Source organism: Mytilus edulis, chromosome 9 (assembly GCF_963676685.1).
Source record: "Mytilus edulis chromosome 9, xbMytEdul2.2, whole genome shotgun sequence".
Taxonomy (NCBI): domain Eukaryota; kingdom Metazoa; phylum Mollusca; class Bivalvia; order Mytilida; family Mytilidae; genus Mytilus; species Mytilus edulis.
In genome coordinates, this window is record NC_092352.1 from 11,942,084 (window position 1) to 11,958,296 (window position 16,213).

General features: G+C 31.5%; 1 protein-coding gene across 1 annotated transcript in view; it reads right to left on the reverse strand.

Moving 5' to 3' along the window:
- Positions 1–2,569: 2,569 nt before the first annotated feature.
- Positions 2,570–16,213, reverse strand: part of LOC139487634 (zinc finger SWIM domain-containing protein 8-like) — a 29,236-nt gene continuing 15,592 nt past the window's right edge. Inside the window, exons 11-22 of the mRNA XM_071272555.1 lie at positions 15,626–15,801; positions 14,890–15,076; positions 14,179–14,289; positions 13,860–13,984; positions 12,969–13,261; positions 11,431–11,531; positions 10,374–10,563; positions 10,055–10,147; positions 9,319–9,602; positions 7,714–8,829; positions 6,841–7,018; positions 2,570–3,519 (exon numbers count right to left, since the gene is read on the reverse strand). Of these exons, the coding sequence (XP_071128656.1) occupies positions 3,303–3,519; positions 6,841–7,018; positions 7,714–8,829; positions 9,319–9,602; positions 10,055–10,147; positions 10,374–10,563; positions 11,431–11,531; positions 12,969–13,261; positions 13,860–13,984; positions 14,179–14,289; positions 14,890–15,076; positions 15,626–15,801 (3,071 nt within the window). The 3' untranslated portion in view covers positions 2,570–3,302. The remainder of the gene's footprint in view (positions 3,520–6,840; positions 7,019–7,713; positions 8,830–9,318; positions 9,603–10,054; positions 10,148–10,373; positions 10,564–11,430; positions 11,532–12,968; positions 13,262–13,859; positions 13,985–14,178; positions 14,290–14,889; positions 15,077–15,625; positions 15,802–16,213) is intronic.

Genomic DNA, 16,213 nt, shown 5'->3' on the forward strand with positions numbered 1-16,213 from the left:
TAATAAATTACCATGAATGAAAATATGAATTTAGTTTTATCTGTTAACTCACCTAAAACTGCCTGTGATTAAGTGTTATGGTTTTACTTTTATACTCACGCAAATGTGTACTAAAGGTAAACTAATTAACAAATTATGATTTTTGTTTGTTTCTTAAGCTACCAAACTTTGTTTATACTCATTTTAGAAATCCTACACTCTTCTCTCATACACATTTATACAAACTGTCATACTTATGACTTCAGTATATTTTTATTGTAATTATGAAGTTTAATATTTTGAGCAGATGTGCAAAGTCCCATCATCCTGTGATTAGATCAAATGAAATACAAAGTTCCACAAAAAATGAATATTTACAACAATTTAAAAATATGAAAAAGGGAACAAAGTTTTAGCAAATAATGAAAAAAATGTAATAAACATAATGTGAAAAAGTCTACCTTCGTTGTCAAGAAGTTTACCATTTTGGGGTTAAATTTTAATGTTCTATGATAATTTTCAGATTAATTCAGCACAAATACATCTATAAATGGCCCTCTAAAATGTATAGAATAAATTAAGACTTTACAACTGAAATTTGTATATTCACTAGATTCAACAATTTCATTTGTGATGATGCTGTGATAACTTGATGCAATTAATGACATGATTAAACTGACACAAAATATGAAATAATTTATTTTTCAATAGCTGACAATATTAGACTTACACAGCACAGACTAGATCTGTTCATATACAATCACATTTTTGTGTTAACTATTCTATCTTTTGTTTGTCAAACTTTTATATTTTTATGAATTCATTTGCTCGTTAATTAAAATCTTCTACCAAGTCAAATCTAAACTTCTATAAAATGCATTTCAACGGAATGTTGATATCATGGCACTTTCAACTTGAATTTATATTGTACTGATCTTCAAACAAAAGTAAGAAGATGTGGTATTATTGCCAATGAGATAACTCTCCACCTGAGTTCAAATGAAATAGTGTTATTCATATACATCATCGTAGCATTCAAATAAATGAGTATTAACAGAAAGATAGTGAAATAGTTCAAAACTATAAAGAAGATTTTGCTACCATATGTTTCTTTTTGTCCATCAGGTTTTTATTTACTAATGTTTAGAAAACAACTTGCCATTTTGGTATATTATCAAAAGATTAACATTGAAAAATTAACTTTTTCAGCAATCAAGGAAGGTTTAGTAGTTTTAGTATAAAGTAATTATTGTGATAGAAAATAAAATCTGCAAGTACATGCTCAAAGGTTCATTGTTTATAAAATATAATCAATATGTTTGTTTTAGAAGATTGATATTTATGGAATTTGAAGGCATGTAACTCAATTGTGAAAGAAAATAGGAGCAAGCACGAAAAACTACGAGAGAGATAGTTTACAAAACTCCATCTCATATCTGACAGTCATTGACACATGACCAGTTGATGGGATAGCTAAAGCAAAACAGTAATCGTGTATGGTTGACCAAGAGCAATTGTTATTTTTCCCGTAGAATTTAACTATAACTGTATACTATTCATGTGTAAATATCATCTGGTTTTCTTGACTAGATAGCCATCAAGTTTCCAAATAAAACTCCACTCTTGCATATAGTTGACATGGCTGTTTACTGAATAACATTGTTAATTATGGAAATATTTTAGTTTTATCTACTCTTAGGCAGAAAAATATTTTAGATAATCTATTATCTAATCAAATCTTACTGTTCTATGATATACGCAGGAAAGCAGGATGAGTGAAAGCCTATACTTATATATTTTAATAAATATTATTTTCTATACACATATATATATATATACTTTAATCTGTGGAAGACGTATATTACACAACACGAGAAGTTTGGATAAAGTGATAAAAATATGACATAAAATCATAAATACGCAGAAATAAAAATGTTTCAATAATATACAACATACTAATTGAGACTTTTATCATTGTTAGAGAAGTTTCTAGGAAAGAAGAAATAGAACTAATATCAAGGGGAACAAAAATTTCACAATATTACCATTCTGAACACTCTTAATGACCATTTATACAAATTTGTATTTTAAATGTTCATATTAAAAGAAAAGGTTAAAATGGTAGTCATTTCAGAATTTCTTTAAGATAGGAAATTTACCCTATGCCAAAGACATCATACTTTAACGTATTCTTAACCAATTAGTTTCATATTGTGAATAAAAGTTCTTATTTTTATATTCTAAAAAAAAAGAAGCAAAGAATACCAAGGCATATTAATATAAAAAAGTAATTTCTTGTTAAGTTGTCAATTGTGACCTGTATGTTGAAATCTCTTAAATGTTGTAATTGTAATACATTTTATTCAATCAAAATCAAAAGCCTCACAATCTACATACGAACCAGTACCCAATTAATTTTGTTTCAAGAATTTCTGATATGGAGATCATTTATCTACAGGGTTGTGTAATTAAATCATACCATTCTCATCTCAAGGCCTGATATATCAGTTGTACATCAGTAAACTCATTACAGCATTCACTTCAAGTGCTGTTGTTTATGACTCTTTCGATTAACATTATTTTTTCATTATTTTCTTTTTCTATTTTTCTTTTCTTTTTCACACGTAAATTACTTCTGCAACACAAACTTATACACAGAATTATAAATATGACATCCAAATAACAATTATACATATAAATTGTAGAAACATTACATTGATTTATTATTATTTTTATCAGTCTTGAACTGCATAAATTTCATTTCTGTTTAATGACTTTCAAAAAATTTTGGAATGCTTTCCTTGGAAGTAAGTTTTTATTATTCGGTTCTAAACTATGCACCATTGTATATATTTTGCATAAAACTGGGGAAAAACAGTTTTAAATTTTTTTTCTTTCTTATTTAGAACTTTGAAAATGTTCTAAACCAAAAAAAACAAATTTTAAAACCAATGCATAATTTATTACAAGTTAACTATTTGTGGTCCAAATTTACTTCTCAACATAAAACTTGAAAATGTAAAATTGACATTTTGATGGACTTACTTGAATCATACACTTTATAATGTATTTTTATGAGAACATTTAAATGATCAAGAAAAAAAAGGAAAAAATAAACACAATAATGTCTAACATTTGTATAAATAAAACAAAAAATTTAAATAATTAACATAGACTAATAAAACATGTACAAACTTACAATCATGGCAAAAAATAATGTGTATTTTATAGGTCTATAAGCATGATAAGATGAAACAAAGAACTGTCAAAAACTAAACATTATGGAAACCTGATTTTTTTATAAATTCTATTCAATGCCAATATCAAACATTCCCTGTTGCCAGTCCATTCACAATTCTTGTCCATAACTCTTTACGACAAGATTTTGATCGCCTAAGACTTTGGAGAAGTTCTTGAAATTGTATCATGCCTCCTTGAGTCAAACAAAAAGCATTTCTTGCACTGCAAATTGTGCTGACAAAGTCGTCATAATCTGCTTGATTGATATGGTGTATACGTTGATGAGCACATTGTATGAACCTGTAAAAAAAAATACAGCGCTATAAGAAAACAATCATAAAACAAGAGTGCACACGCTGAAATGTCTCGCCTTCTTTACTAATCATTGATATTATGTTGATAGTTCTAAATATAAAGCTTTATTACAACTGTCACATAAACTTTAAAATTAACCAAGAAAACTAAACATTGACCAGTGAACCATGAAAATGAGGCCAAGGTCAGATGAACCATACCAGGCAGACATGTACAGCTAACAATTCTTTCATACAAACATAGTTAACCAATTGCTTATTGTTTAAGAAAAACAGACCAAAAAACAAAAACTGAACACTGAGCAATGAACCGTGAAAATGAGGTCAAGGTCAAATAAAACCTGCGCGACTGACATTGATCATAAAATACTTCCATACACCAAATATAGTGGACCTAATGCATATAGTATTAAAAAAAAAGACCAAAACTAATAAACTTAACTTTGACCACTGAACCATGAAAATAAGGTCAAGGTCAGATGACACCTGCCAGCTAGACATGTACACCTTACAGTGTTCTCCCCAGGATTTTTTGAAGGCGCAAAATTCAAGGGCGCGTAACTCTTTTTTAGGGTGAACTTTTGTGATCTGAAGCAATCAGTCATTAATCCATGACATGCAATATGAATTATAATGCTTTGTGTTATTTGTTTGATAATGCAGAGTATTTAATAATGAATTACAAGAATATATATATATATATATATGAAATAAATTGATTTTAAACACAAAAGTTATTTATAAGTCAAAATATAAATATTCATCTCTGTACTCTCTGCTCCTTCTAGGGATAATGTTTCAAGATAGTGTTATTTTGTTGGACAGTCTGTTCCTCAATTTTGTCTTTATCCTCTTTTGCTTATACCCCCTTTAACATTTGTAAGCCATGAAAACTCAGTCAGCCACTTAATTGTCATTGAAACCAGAAACATGGTGCTTGCTGATATCACTTGCTAAAACTTTAGCTAGGTTGGGATTAGGAGAAGCAATGACATCTGATTATACTGACAGTGAAGAGGAAGGTGTATTCCCCTTTTCATTAATAGAAGTCATTAGGCTGAGGAAAACAACTTCTACTTCCATCATCTGCCTTTTGCTTAGAAGTCACCCTTTTGTTATTTGCAGAGAACATGTTCATTCAGAATTAATAAAATCGAATATGGTTAAGATATTTGATCATATTTGGTATACAACTTTTTAAAATAAAAATATGTAAATGAACAGCTGACAAGTTTCCGTAGTTTTACATTACGCTTCTGTGTGTATTATTGTTAAAACCTATCTCTTGCAGGTAGATATAAACGAAACTTTGCAAGTTTTTTTTTAAGTTAAGACTGAGACTACTATAGTAGTCTCAGGGTTAAGACCATTGAAATTATCAACTAGTGACATTATATAGAAGCTGCAGCAATTCCGTACCCATGTTGATTGTCACATATTTCCCGACGAACGGAATTTTACGATCGATGTTCAATGATCATTTTATTTCTAAAAACACGACAGTTTGAGACAATTTACCTTGCAAGTAACATTTTTTCACTTTATATTAAAATAAATCACTTCTTTTTATCTTTAATCAAAGTTTATTTTATTTTTTTCAATTACAAATACTCTCATTCATAATTTTCATCGTAAATATCTTTAACAATGTGTATTCAAATTTATCACGTGTATTCATCACGTTCATTGGTCGTGTTAAAATAGATTCTTCTACTCGACCAATGAAAAAATTCGTTATTTAAATGGTCGAGTGATCACACACACAATGCGTAAATACAATGTGTTTGCGATCTATTTCTTCAATTTCTGCACTGGTTTTTTTTTTTCTTCTACAAATATCTATCTTCTTGATGATCATGTACGCTATTACATGATAACATAGTCCGATAAGACTGAGATAAGCGTGGCTCAGGTAAAACTAATTATCAGTTATTGCGTAACACCTCTCAGCGGTGATGAGCAACTTGACAATTTTAACCAACATTTATAATGAAAATGTGAAAATTAACACGCTGCGGGATCAAGTATTAAGGGACAGCGGACAATTAAGACACTGCGGGATCATTGAAAATATTATGAAGGCGCTGCGGCACCGCAGCGTCATATCGGCCTGAGGAGAACACTGCCTTACATTCATTCCATACACCCAATATAGTAGACCTATGGCATACAGTATAAGAAAAACAGACCAAAACACAAAAACTTAACTATAACCACTGAACCATGAAAACAAGGTCAAGGTCAGATGACACCTGCCAGTTGGACATGTACACCTTACAGTCCTTCCATACACCGAATATACTAGACCTTCTGCTTATAATATCTGAGATATGGACTTGACCACCAAAACTTAACCTTGTTCACTGATCCATGAAATGAGGTCGAGGTTAAGTGAAAACTGTCTGACAGGCATGAGGACCTTGAAAGGTAGGCACATACCAGATATAGTTATCCTATTACTTACAATAAGAGAGAATTTAACATTACAAAAAATCTGAACTTTTTTTCAAGTAGTCACTGAACCATGAAAATGAGGTCAAGGACATTGGACAAGTGACTGACGGAAACTTCGTAACATGAGGCATCTATATACAAAGTATGAAGCATCCAGATCTTCCACCTTCTAAAATATAAAGCTTTAAAGAAGTAAGCTAACGCCGCCGCTGCCGGATCACTATCCCTATGTCGAGATTTCTGCGACAAAGACACAGCCTCGACATAATTTACAGTTATTTTTAATAAGTACTAACCTCTAAATAAGAGATACCTAACCTTTTGTGTAAAGGTATTATCAATAGGTGTGTATGTGTTCAAATAATATGTACAATAAGGACTTGGAGTGCTTTATCTGTGTAATGCATGCTACATCATTCACTGAATTTATTTTAACTTATTAACATACACATTTATTATTTAACTATCCACAAAAGTCATCTGTGAGCAATGTAAATATAAGAAGAAAAGTGCCAATTTACTTTTCACACAATCTCAATTGTGAATATTTGCTGTTTTTAACATTTTCAATGATAAAATTTTATCCTAAAAGTGAATATAGGACATGACCTGTATTTTCTAATTAATATTATTACTTCCTAGTAACAGGGCATATGTCAAACTGCACTTATCTTATGGAATCCACTCTTCAGGAATGGAAAACTGACAGAGGAGGACCTACACATTGACAAATCAGAAATGATAAGCTCTCAAAACTATTTCTTGGATCAGATTGTGTAAAAAATATGCTCTTTGGTCGGGTTGTTGTTTCTTTGACATATTCCTCATTTCCATTCTCATTTTAAGTACTTACATTTGTGTACATTTCTGTATGATAGGATTAAGTATGGTGGATCTAAGATGGTTCTGTGCAATGGTTGGGTTGTTCCTGGCCAACACATGTGCAGCTTCAATGGCTATATCATACAATACAAATGGACTCACTACAGCGTTCACTGAACTCATACAAAACTGCTGAATGTAGTTTGTACCTAAGATCAAAATAAGAAACATTTTTATTAGCAGGTAAATCTAAGAGAACAAGCTATATGCATGACAATCATAATATATATATGAATTTATGAAAACCACTGTTATCAAGAAATGTCTCGGCCTCATTATTTCAGATTCATCAATTTAATTGTATATAATTACATAAGATGTATGTTTCATTATAATATGTTATTCTACTTCATTACACAATAAAATTTATCATTCATGATGACACACGGTTCAACAATAAAGTGCACAGGTAAATTAAATACAAACTTGATAAAAATCGTATTTTCATGAACCTAGCTAAAAAATATAATTATGAATATTGAATGGTTCTTTTTGTAACTTCATAGAGTTGTAAAAGCGTTGACCGTGCGCACATTTTTAAAATGAAACGCTTCCGAGCTTCATACAAAATGCATTTTGGTCAACCTTTTTACGATCCAATGAAGTTACAAAAAGAAGCATTCAATTCTTAAATAAAAAGAAGCCATGACCTATTACTACAAATTGTTTTTTCATAGAATGTATTTTTCTCATACCTGAAAGCATGATACTCATAAAAAATGTGTGTATTTTATGTTTATAAAACAACATAAGATTCCTTTGCTATTTCCTACATTTAAACTTGTTTGAACAAGCATCACAAAACTTTTGAATATATCTGGAAACAAGTAAGTGGTATGCATACCTAGTTTTACAGCAATATTCAACAGCCATTTAACATCTTCTCCATAAGGTGGATTCCTTGCATACTTTGCCTGTGGTCTATCATCATGTACACGTCTAGCTAAGGTTTCCATGGCTAACATTCCTGTACGGAAGGCAGCATTGAGATAATTCAGTTGAGCTTGGTTGTGATGACCGTTGGGATGAACATGTGGAGGACTAGGAGAATCTGTATCGTGGTCGACAGGATGCATAGATTGTCCGTTCGCTGAGGAGGATGGTGGTGACTGTACAACAGTACTTAATTGGCACTGAGTGTGACTAGGAAACACTTGTATAGCTGGTCCTAGCTGTCTGACAGGCATTGCTCCATGGGGATACATTCCTTGTGTAGTGTTTGGTATACCTATATGTTGACCCTGATATGTAAGAGTGGTGACATATGGATGGATGGGGATGTGCTGATGATGAAGCTGGGTACTAAATGGTGGGATTTGTTGGACGTAACTGTAATGCTGAACAAAGGCTTGGTGTGGCATCTGATGAGGCGCTGGCTGGGGTGGTAAAGTTGCGTATGATAAAACCAATGGTTGTTGAGGCATATGATTATTATGGGCCATTGTGGCATTGGCTACTGTGACTGCATTATGTGGTGAAGGTGAACTGAATGGAATAATTGGTAGAGTAGCTGGACTGCAACGTTCTGTTTGAGCTACTGACATAGAATGAACTTCCTTATTCTCAACATTGGCTGAGTTCCTTTTTTGACCATCTGAGTTATTATTGGATTGAGCAGCCTCTTCTGATAATTCAAACCATTGTCTGGCAACATCAAACAAGACCTCAGGATAAACGCCACCTCCCTTTGCTGCACCTTCCACTGCTAGACAGGCCTTTTCTAGCATATCTCTACTCTGTTCTTTGCACTGGAACAATGCTCTCTGAACTTCTGATGGATTCAGAGCCTGTGCTTGAGGTAGGCAGGATAAAGCTAATTCTGCAGCCGCTCTAACCATGTTAGGGTCACGACCTCTTGCAGCCTTGTCAGCTAAAGAAGCAGCTTCTGGTGGAGTTAGATGACCTTCCCATGTCTCTATTAGGATATTAATAGCAGCAGTTCCTATCTCCATTGCTTGACCTGATTAAAACAAAGTTTCATTTCAGCTTACAATTGTAAATTGTTTAAGAACAATTTCTAGTAAAAACCAACCATGTATAAGTAAATGAATTGTATTAACTGTACATAATTAGGCTGTTAGTAGTTGTCTCTTGTCTCATTTGCATTGTTTTATATTTATCATTTCAGAGTATTTTATAGCTGACAATGAGGTAAGAGTTTTGCTCAGGCTGTATGGTGACCTAAAGTTGTTTATTTCTGTGTCAATTAGTCTCTTATGGAGAGTTGTCTCATTGGCAATTATACATCTTCTTATTTTTATAGGTAAACTGATTAAAAATGTTTTATATTATAATGCATACACAAGCTTCATTATTTGAACTGTAGAATTTGGACAGTCCCTGTATTCTATTATAGATTTTTTTCATCCCTAAGCTCTTCATTACAATTGATGTTTTCAATTTATTTTTTGTTTAAATTTAGGACCTTATATCGTGTCAATGTAGTTACCTGATATCCATGAAACATGTGAAGAGTATGTCCTGGAAAGCCAGTTTGGTGATACACAGTTATTCAGTCCCAGAGCATATAATCCTATCTGGAATGCACATAAATGAAGGTTGCGATGTGGACCTGTAGGTTGATTATTATTAGAAGGCTGAGTAAACAATGATGTAGAACTATTCCCTCCAGCTTTAGCAAGTACTGTCTTTGATAACTCAAACATGAAATGGGCAGAGGCTTCACTTGGTTGATTAGGCAGTGTTGGCATGATGCGATTTTTACCCTTGAATCTAAAAATACACAAAATAATAAAAAAACATATAAAATCTTTGACAAATGAAATATCTTGCAAAATTATAATTCAATTTTACTTGTAGCTTACTAAAGGTTTCTTAAATTTAGAACTTTTTTTTTTTAATTTCAGTTATGTTCTCATCTAAACCTATCAAATATAAAATCTTTGTATAAGTTGTGTGCACTGTCCTTCATAAACAATAAAAAGTCGATGGTAATGTTTACAATTCAGCTCATGTGGACAAGTGGCATATATGTTGATTCAACTCTTTTAATTTGTAAAAAAGATGAATACAAATCTTAATATTAAATGATCTTTTGAAAGAAAACAAAAAAAAAATCCTTTTCACTATACAGGATGTGCAGGGTACACAACAATGAATGTCATTTTATGTAAAACTAAATTAGAAATAAATTGTTCTATATATAGTTTGTTAGTGAGACTTACCTTGTATTTTTCACATTAGATGTTGAAGGTGTTAGGCTTCTATCCTGTAAAACTTGAACTGGTAATACTCTGTTTACTAGCTGACTAGGTGGACTAAAAAACACATGTTGAAAGATTGGTAATTTTCAAAGACTTGATTAGTTTATTATTTTACTATGCAAGATTACCTAGATTAAAACCGATCATGAATAAATTGAAAATATACACATATATATGTAACATACAGTATTGTGTAGGAAAGTAATTTCTAACAATGTGTTTTGATTACACAATAGTTACTAATACTTTGAAATATTTTTACTCTACCCCTTCTCATTACCTTTCATTGTCCCTTATTTTAACCCTGTTTCCTTTCTCTCCTGAGCTACTGGATCCCAGTGAATCACTGTCACCACTACTACCACAATCACTGCCAGGTCCCTGATGTTTAGGGAAAGGGCGTCGCACTAATGTTGGTGAGTTATCACTAGAAGTTGTTTCAGGTGCGCTGCTGTCTATACTAGCCATACCTATTGAATCACAATAAATGTTTCTGAAAACAGTGAAGTCAGTTTGCTGGATTTCTATAAATTCAAAGATCAATTTCATAACAATCAGACCAATACTATGGACTAGTCACTCTTGAAACATAAAAGTACTATGACTTGATATGTTAACTGTTTTAGCTGAAAGACACAAGCACGAATCAGAATGTTAAATGCTGTTCAATTAAATTATCAATAAATCTAAATTATCATGCCTTTGAAACAGATTTAAATTAAAAGACTGAATATTGCAGAATGCCTGAATGGTTTTATTATCTTTGTAGCATTACCGCAATACTGACTTAATTACTGCACTTTATCTGAAAATATGCATTTATGTTTATTAAAAAAACAGGTTCCTTTATAAAACAGTCTTTAAAGCTGAGGAAAAGGGACTCTTAGTTATTTTTACTTGTATATATGTATGTGTTCAACTCTGTTATTTTTGTTGTTGTTACTTTTGATTGTCATAAGTATAATTTTACTTATAAATTTGGGAAATCTGTCCAACATCAATCAAAAATAATGACCCCTAGGAGTCTTAAATTGAAATTATGTTGGCCAAAATCTTATCTTCCTTATCAATTATCCTGGATCAAGTAACAGTAAAGAATATTTTTTTTAATTCTCAACAGACAAAGATGGACTTATTTCATACACCAAGTGACTCAAGCTGGCCATGCATTGGAATAAAGAAATTCTAAAATCTGCTTGAGAAACTATGCATCCATTAAAAAAAAAATACATTTCATAGTTGTACATGAGGTTTGAATGTTAATTCTAAGAAAATCATCCAAATTTCAATTTGTGAAGAATGTAGTTACATATGTATTTTAAAATATCGAATGATACCTTGTGATGGTTTCTTTTTGATTGCCATACACCTTAACTTGGCTTCCAAAGCTCTGAAGTTATCCTCTTCTTCAACGGTGGAACTGTCTGTATCTTTACCACTAAGATTAGAAGAAAAATGTCAGAATGGAAATGACAATATTGGACTATTTAAATCTAAAAATGCAAGATATATGATATAAACGACAGAATCATCTTTAGAAAAACTTGCAAAAATGATCAAATACAGTATTTTTAACAATATTTACTTAAAAGTATTTTACTAACAAGAATGTGTCCAAAGTACACGGATGCCCCACTCGCACTATCCTTTTCCATGTTCCATGGACCGTGAAATTGGGTAAGAATCTAATTTGGTATTAAAAAATTAGAAAGATTATACTATAGGGATTATATGTACTAAGTTTCAAGTTGATTGGACTTCAATTTTATCAAAAACTACCTTGACCAAACACTTTAACCTGAAACTCCCACTTTCATTTTCTATGTTTAGTGGACCGTGGAATTGGGGTCAAAAGTCTAATTTGGCTTCAAAATTAAAAAGATTATATCATAAGCAACAAGTGTACTTAGTTTCAAGTTGATTGGACTACTTCAGCTTCACCAAAAACTTCCTTGACCAAAAACTTTAACCTGAAACTCCCACTTTCATTTTCTATGTTCAGTGGACCGTGAAATTGGGGTCAAAAGTCTTATTTGGCTTTAAAATTAGAAAGATTATATCATAAGCAAGAAGTCTACTAAGTTTCAAGTTGATTGGACTTCAGCTTCATCAAAAACTACCTTGACCAAAAACTTTAACCTGAATGGACGGACGCACAGACGGATGAACTGATGCATGGACGCACGGACGAATGGAGCCACAGACCATCGTAGGTGGGGCATAAAAAGTTATATCCCTGGCTTAATGTTGTCTAGTAAATGTACCAAAAATTTCATACAAGTATACATGAACAATGTTTAAAATATACATTTTTGTATATCAGGGTATAAAAGATTAAAGAAACTAAATATGTGTAACTCAGTATTGCATTATATGATGAAGCTTGGTGTCATATATCAAGACGTTATGATTTAAAAAAAAAAACAAGAATGTGTCCCAAGTACACAGATGTCCAATCCGCACTATAATTTTCTATGTTCAGTGGAGCGTGAAAATGGGGTAAAAACTATAATATGGTATTAAAATTAGAAGGATCATATCATAGGGAACATGTGTACTAAGTATCAAGTTGATTGGACTTCCACTTCTTTAAAAACTACCTTGACCAAAAATTTTCACCTGAAACGGGAAAGAAGGATGTACGAACAAACAAACGAACAAACGAACGCACAAACCGGAAAACATAATGCCCATAAATGGGGCATAATAAAAATTCTGACTAAATTGAGATGAAAATTTCATATATCTGCATACTTATATCATACTTTCCATAGTGAGTGAATACTGTTTAATCTGATGTGAAACATCATTAAATAATAATTTTATGATTATTTCAAAATATTTACTGTTCTCATTAATTTCATTAGTTTAATACCTGTTACACCTTCTAGGATATGTAATTTTAGGCCTTGCTCCAACACCTGCAACAGGAGGGTTGGGATGTCTTGCCAGTGGTTCCTCATGGCGTGGAGGGTGGTCAATCCTAGGTGATGCTGATGAACCACTGGGCATCTGATGATATGGTGATACAGGATTTGTTGTGCTGGTAGCTGGTGAAGGAAGAGGAACTGCAGGCTGAGAACATGGAGATCTACTACCAAGTAAATCAACTAAACTTGGGGCCTTAAAGGACTGGTGTACTTCTTTGTCTAGTAACTTTTCCATTATCTTTGAAAAAAAATTGTTATGGTTATATAAAGAGAAGAGTCAGAAATTTTCAAACTTCTGATATACTGTAGGACATCCAATAATCATTGGATTTTTATTCACCATGAACTTACTAACAAAATATTAAAACCAATGTGATGGTCTTAAAAAATATATAAAATATGTAAGGTGAGCACTTCATCCCTAACATTTATCATATTTCAGTTAATTTTTTTTTAATTGCAGCAGTCTAAAAGAAGAACTGAGATAAATAAATATGAAATTTAGATGAGGCAAACATTGTTTAAATTAATTTCTGAAAATACAGATAACAAGTGAAACTTAATTCTCATCAACTTTGCAAAAAACTTAAAAGTATGTTGAAACCAGAGTAAAATTGTTTGTTTAATTACTGTTGTGAATGTTCATGTTGTATTTAAATACTACTAGACAAAATTAAATATGAGATGTAAATTGCCAAAGACAAAACTATTCACCAGAGACAAAATGACAAGGATATACAAGACTATAGATCATAGTTATAACAGTTTCTTTTGGTTTCAGCATTGAGAGGTTTTGTTATATAAGATATACCGATAAACTTGTATATTTCTCGTACCTTGCTTAATTTGGACATGTCATCTTTATACTGAACAAGCATAGCTATAGCAAGTTCTCCCCTTTGTCTTCTTGTACTTTCACATAACAATGGATGTTCAGCTTCAGATACATTTGCTTTCATACCTGTGAAAAGTGTTTAATAAGTCATTTATTTTCTTTGCAGATGAATTTCTATGTATTACAATGATAATATTTCAGCTAATAATTTTTTGCAATTTCACTGCAAATTTTCAATAAAAACTTCATATGATCATAAATGAGTACATTATTAAATATGACATAGAATAAAATGATTACAAATGTATCATCAATCTTACCTAATGCAGCAACAGCTCCTTCAAATCCTAATTTCTCATCTCCAGGAAGCCTGGTCGTGACTTGAACTGACCTACTGGGTGGACGACTATTGGTACTACCAACAGGGAATACTGTCAAAAATAAAATACCCCTAGTTAAGTGTCATAATTAAACATAAAATTTGTCCATAATTCAATATAAAATTCAAATTAAGTTCAAATCTTAACAAACATTTTGTCAAAAAAATGTATGGATACATGTTCAAAGTGAAGAAAATATCTTCACTCAAGAATTCCACAATCCCTACACTCACAAATAAATATATCTTTAAATTTGCATTGAAGTATGACTATAGAGTCAACTTTTTTAATATAAAGTTTACAATTTACATTTTGATAACAATGTATATTTTTCTAGAGTAGTTTTCAACAACAACAAAAGTAGGGTATACTGCTTAATTATACCACTTTAAAAATCCTTAATTTGCACAAACTAACAAGATATCAAGAGATTTATCAAAATTCCTGTCAATAGCACAGATAATATGGACGATCAAAAGTAAAAGAATAGTGGGCATGACTGAACACAGCAGACAATATTCAGCAGCACAAAACCAAATATAAAGTTTAGGTGGACAAAGATGCTCTAGAAGGGTAAGTAGTTGCTGCTCAATTGTGACACTAACTATATAGATACCTAAATAATTCAATAAAGTGGGTTATATATCATACCAGGTAAACACAGTGAGTCAAAGATAAAACTGGCAAGAGTAAGAGGAAGTAAAGCATCTCCTCTTGACTTGAGAGTTCCATCACGAAGCTGTTCTGCCCTTTCTCTAAGTGCATTTAATTCTGCAGGTCCTAATGGAATTTTCTTCAGAAGACCAATGAGCTCAGATTCTTGATAAGCCAATTTTACCTGTAAGAGAACATATAAATATGAGCAAGTTTATTGAATTTTCTTTCATTCACCCATGGTTTCCATAATTCTGTATTTAGTTTAACTAATTGTTCCCAATAAATTCCTTTCATTTTAAGCACCCCTTTATAAAGGCCAAAATCAAAATATTGTTACCTTTATATCATATATTTCAAAAGATTGGCATACATGTACCTTTCATTTAAGTGTTCAGAGATCAATCTACAGCATATGTTGACAATACTTTGTGTAAATTTGATATTTATCAATTTCAACATTTTTAGCGTTTCTTACTGACACGCAAATTATATTTCTGTACTAAAGTGAAAAATAATTCAATCCTGTTCGCTTATTTAAATAACTATCATAACAATATTAAGGATAACAGAATTTTACTATTTTTGAAATATCAGAGCTCTAATAATACTTTTTCCTTTCAAAAACAAAGTATAACTTTACATGTCTGTCTCAATGTTCTGTGTAGTTGTAAAAAGAATCATAATATTACTTGATAACATTTACTTATAATAACCGTTCATGAATCAATACCTCAAGTGATTTACAAGATGCTGGTGGTCTTGGCATTTCAAGTCCAAATATTCCAACTTTGAATGCTAAATGATAACATTCTAATTCTTCAGTCAGGACGCTACATAAGAATGCAGCCTTAGATAATGTTGAACTGGCTAGTAAACTTATATTTGTCAGAGCCTTCTTCTTTTTACCTGTATTAAATTCATAATATTTAGCAATTAACTTTACAAAAGAGTATTTGTACCTTAAACTAAAAGAATATTGTATACCTTTAGTAAATGTACTCTGACAAAAAGAGATATTCTAAGATATATCATATCATTGACTGAAGGAAGTAAATTTCCTTAGCAACAAAGAGAAATCTCTGTTAAAATTAAAGCTAACATAAGACATAAAATTAAAGGAATGAAAGACAAAATTTGAAGTCTATAGGAATAAGACACTGGTTTTGTACATATCCTATATCCTTAATCCTCCCCCCCCCCCCTATTTTTTTTTATTCCCCAATTTTATACAATTAAACTTGTTCATCGTTTAGTAAATACAAGCCTCAATAATAATTTGAAGCAAATGGATGAGAAACTGTTTTCCCAAGGATACATT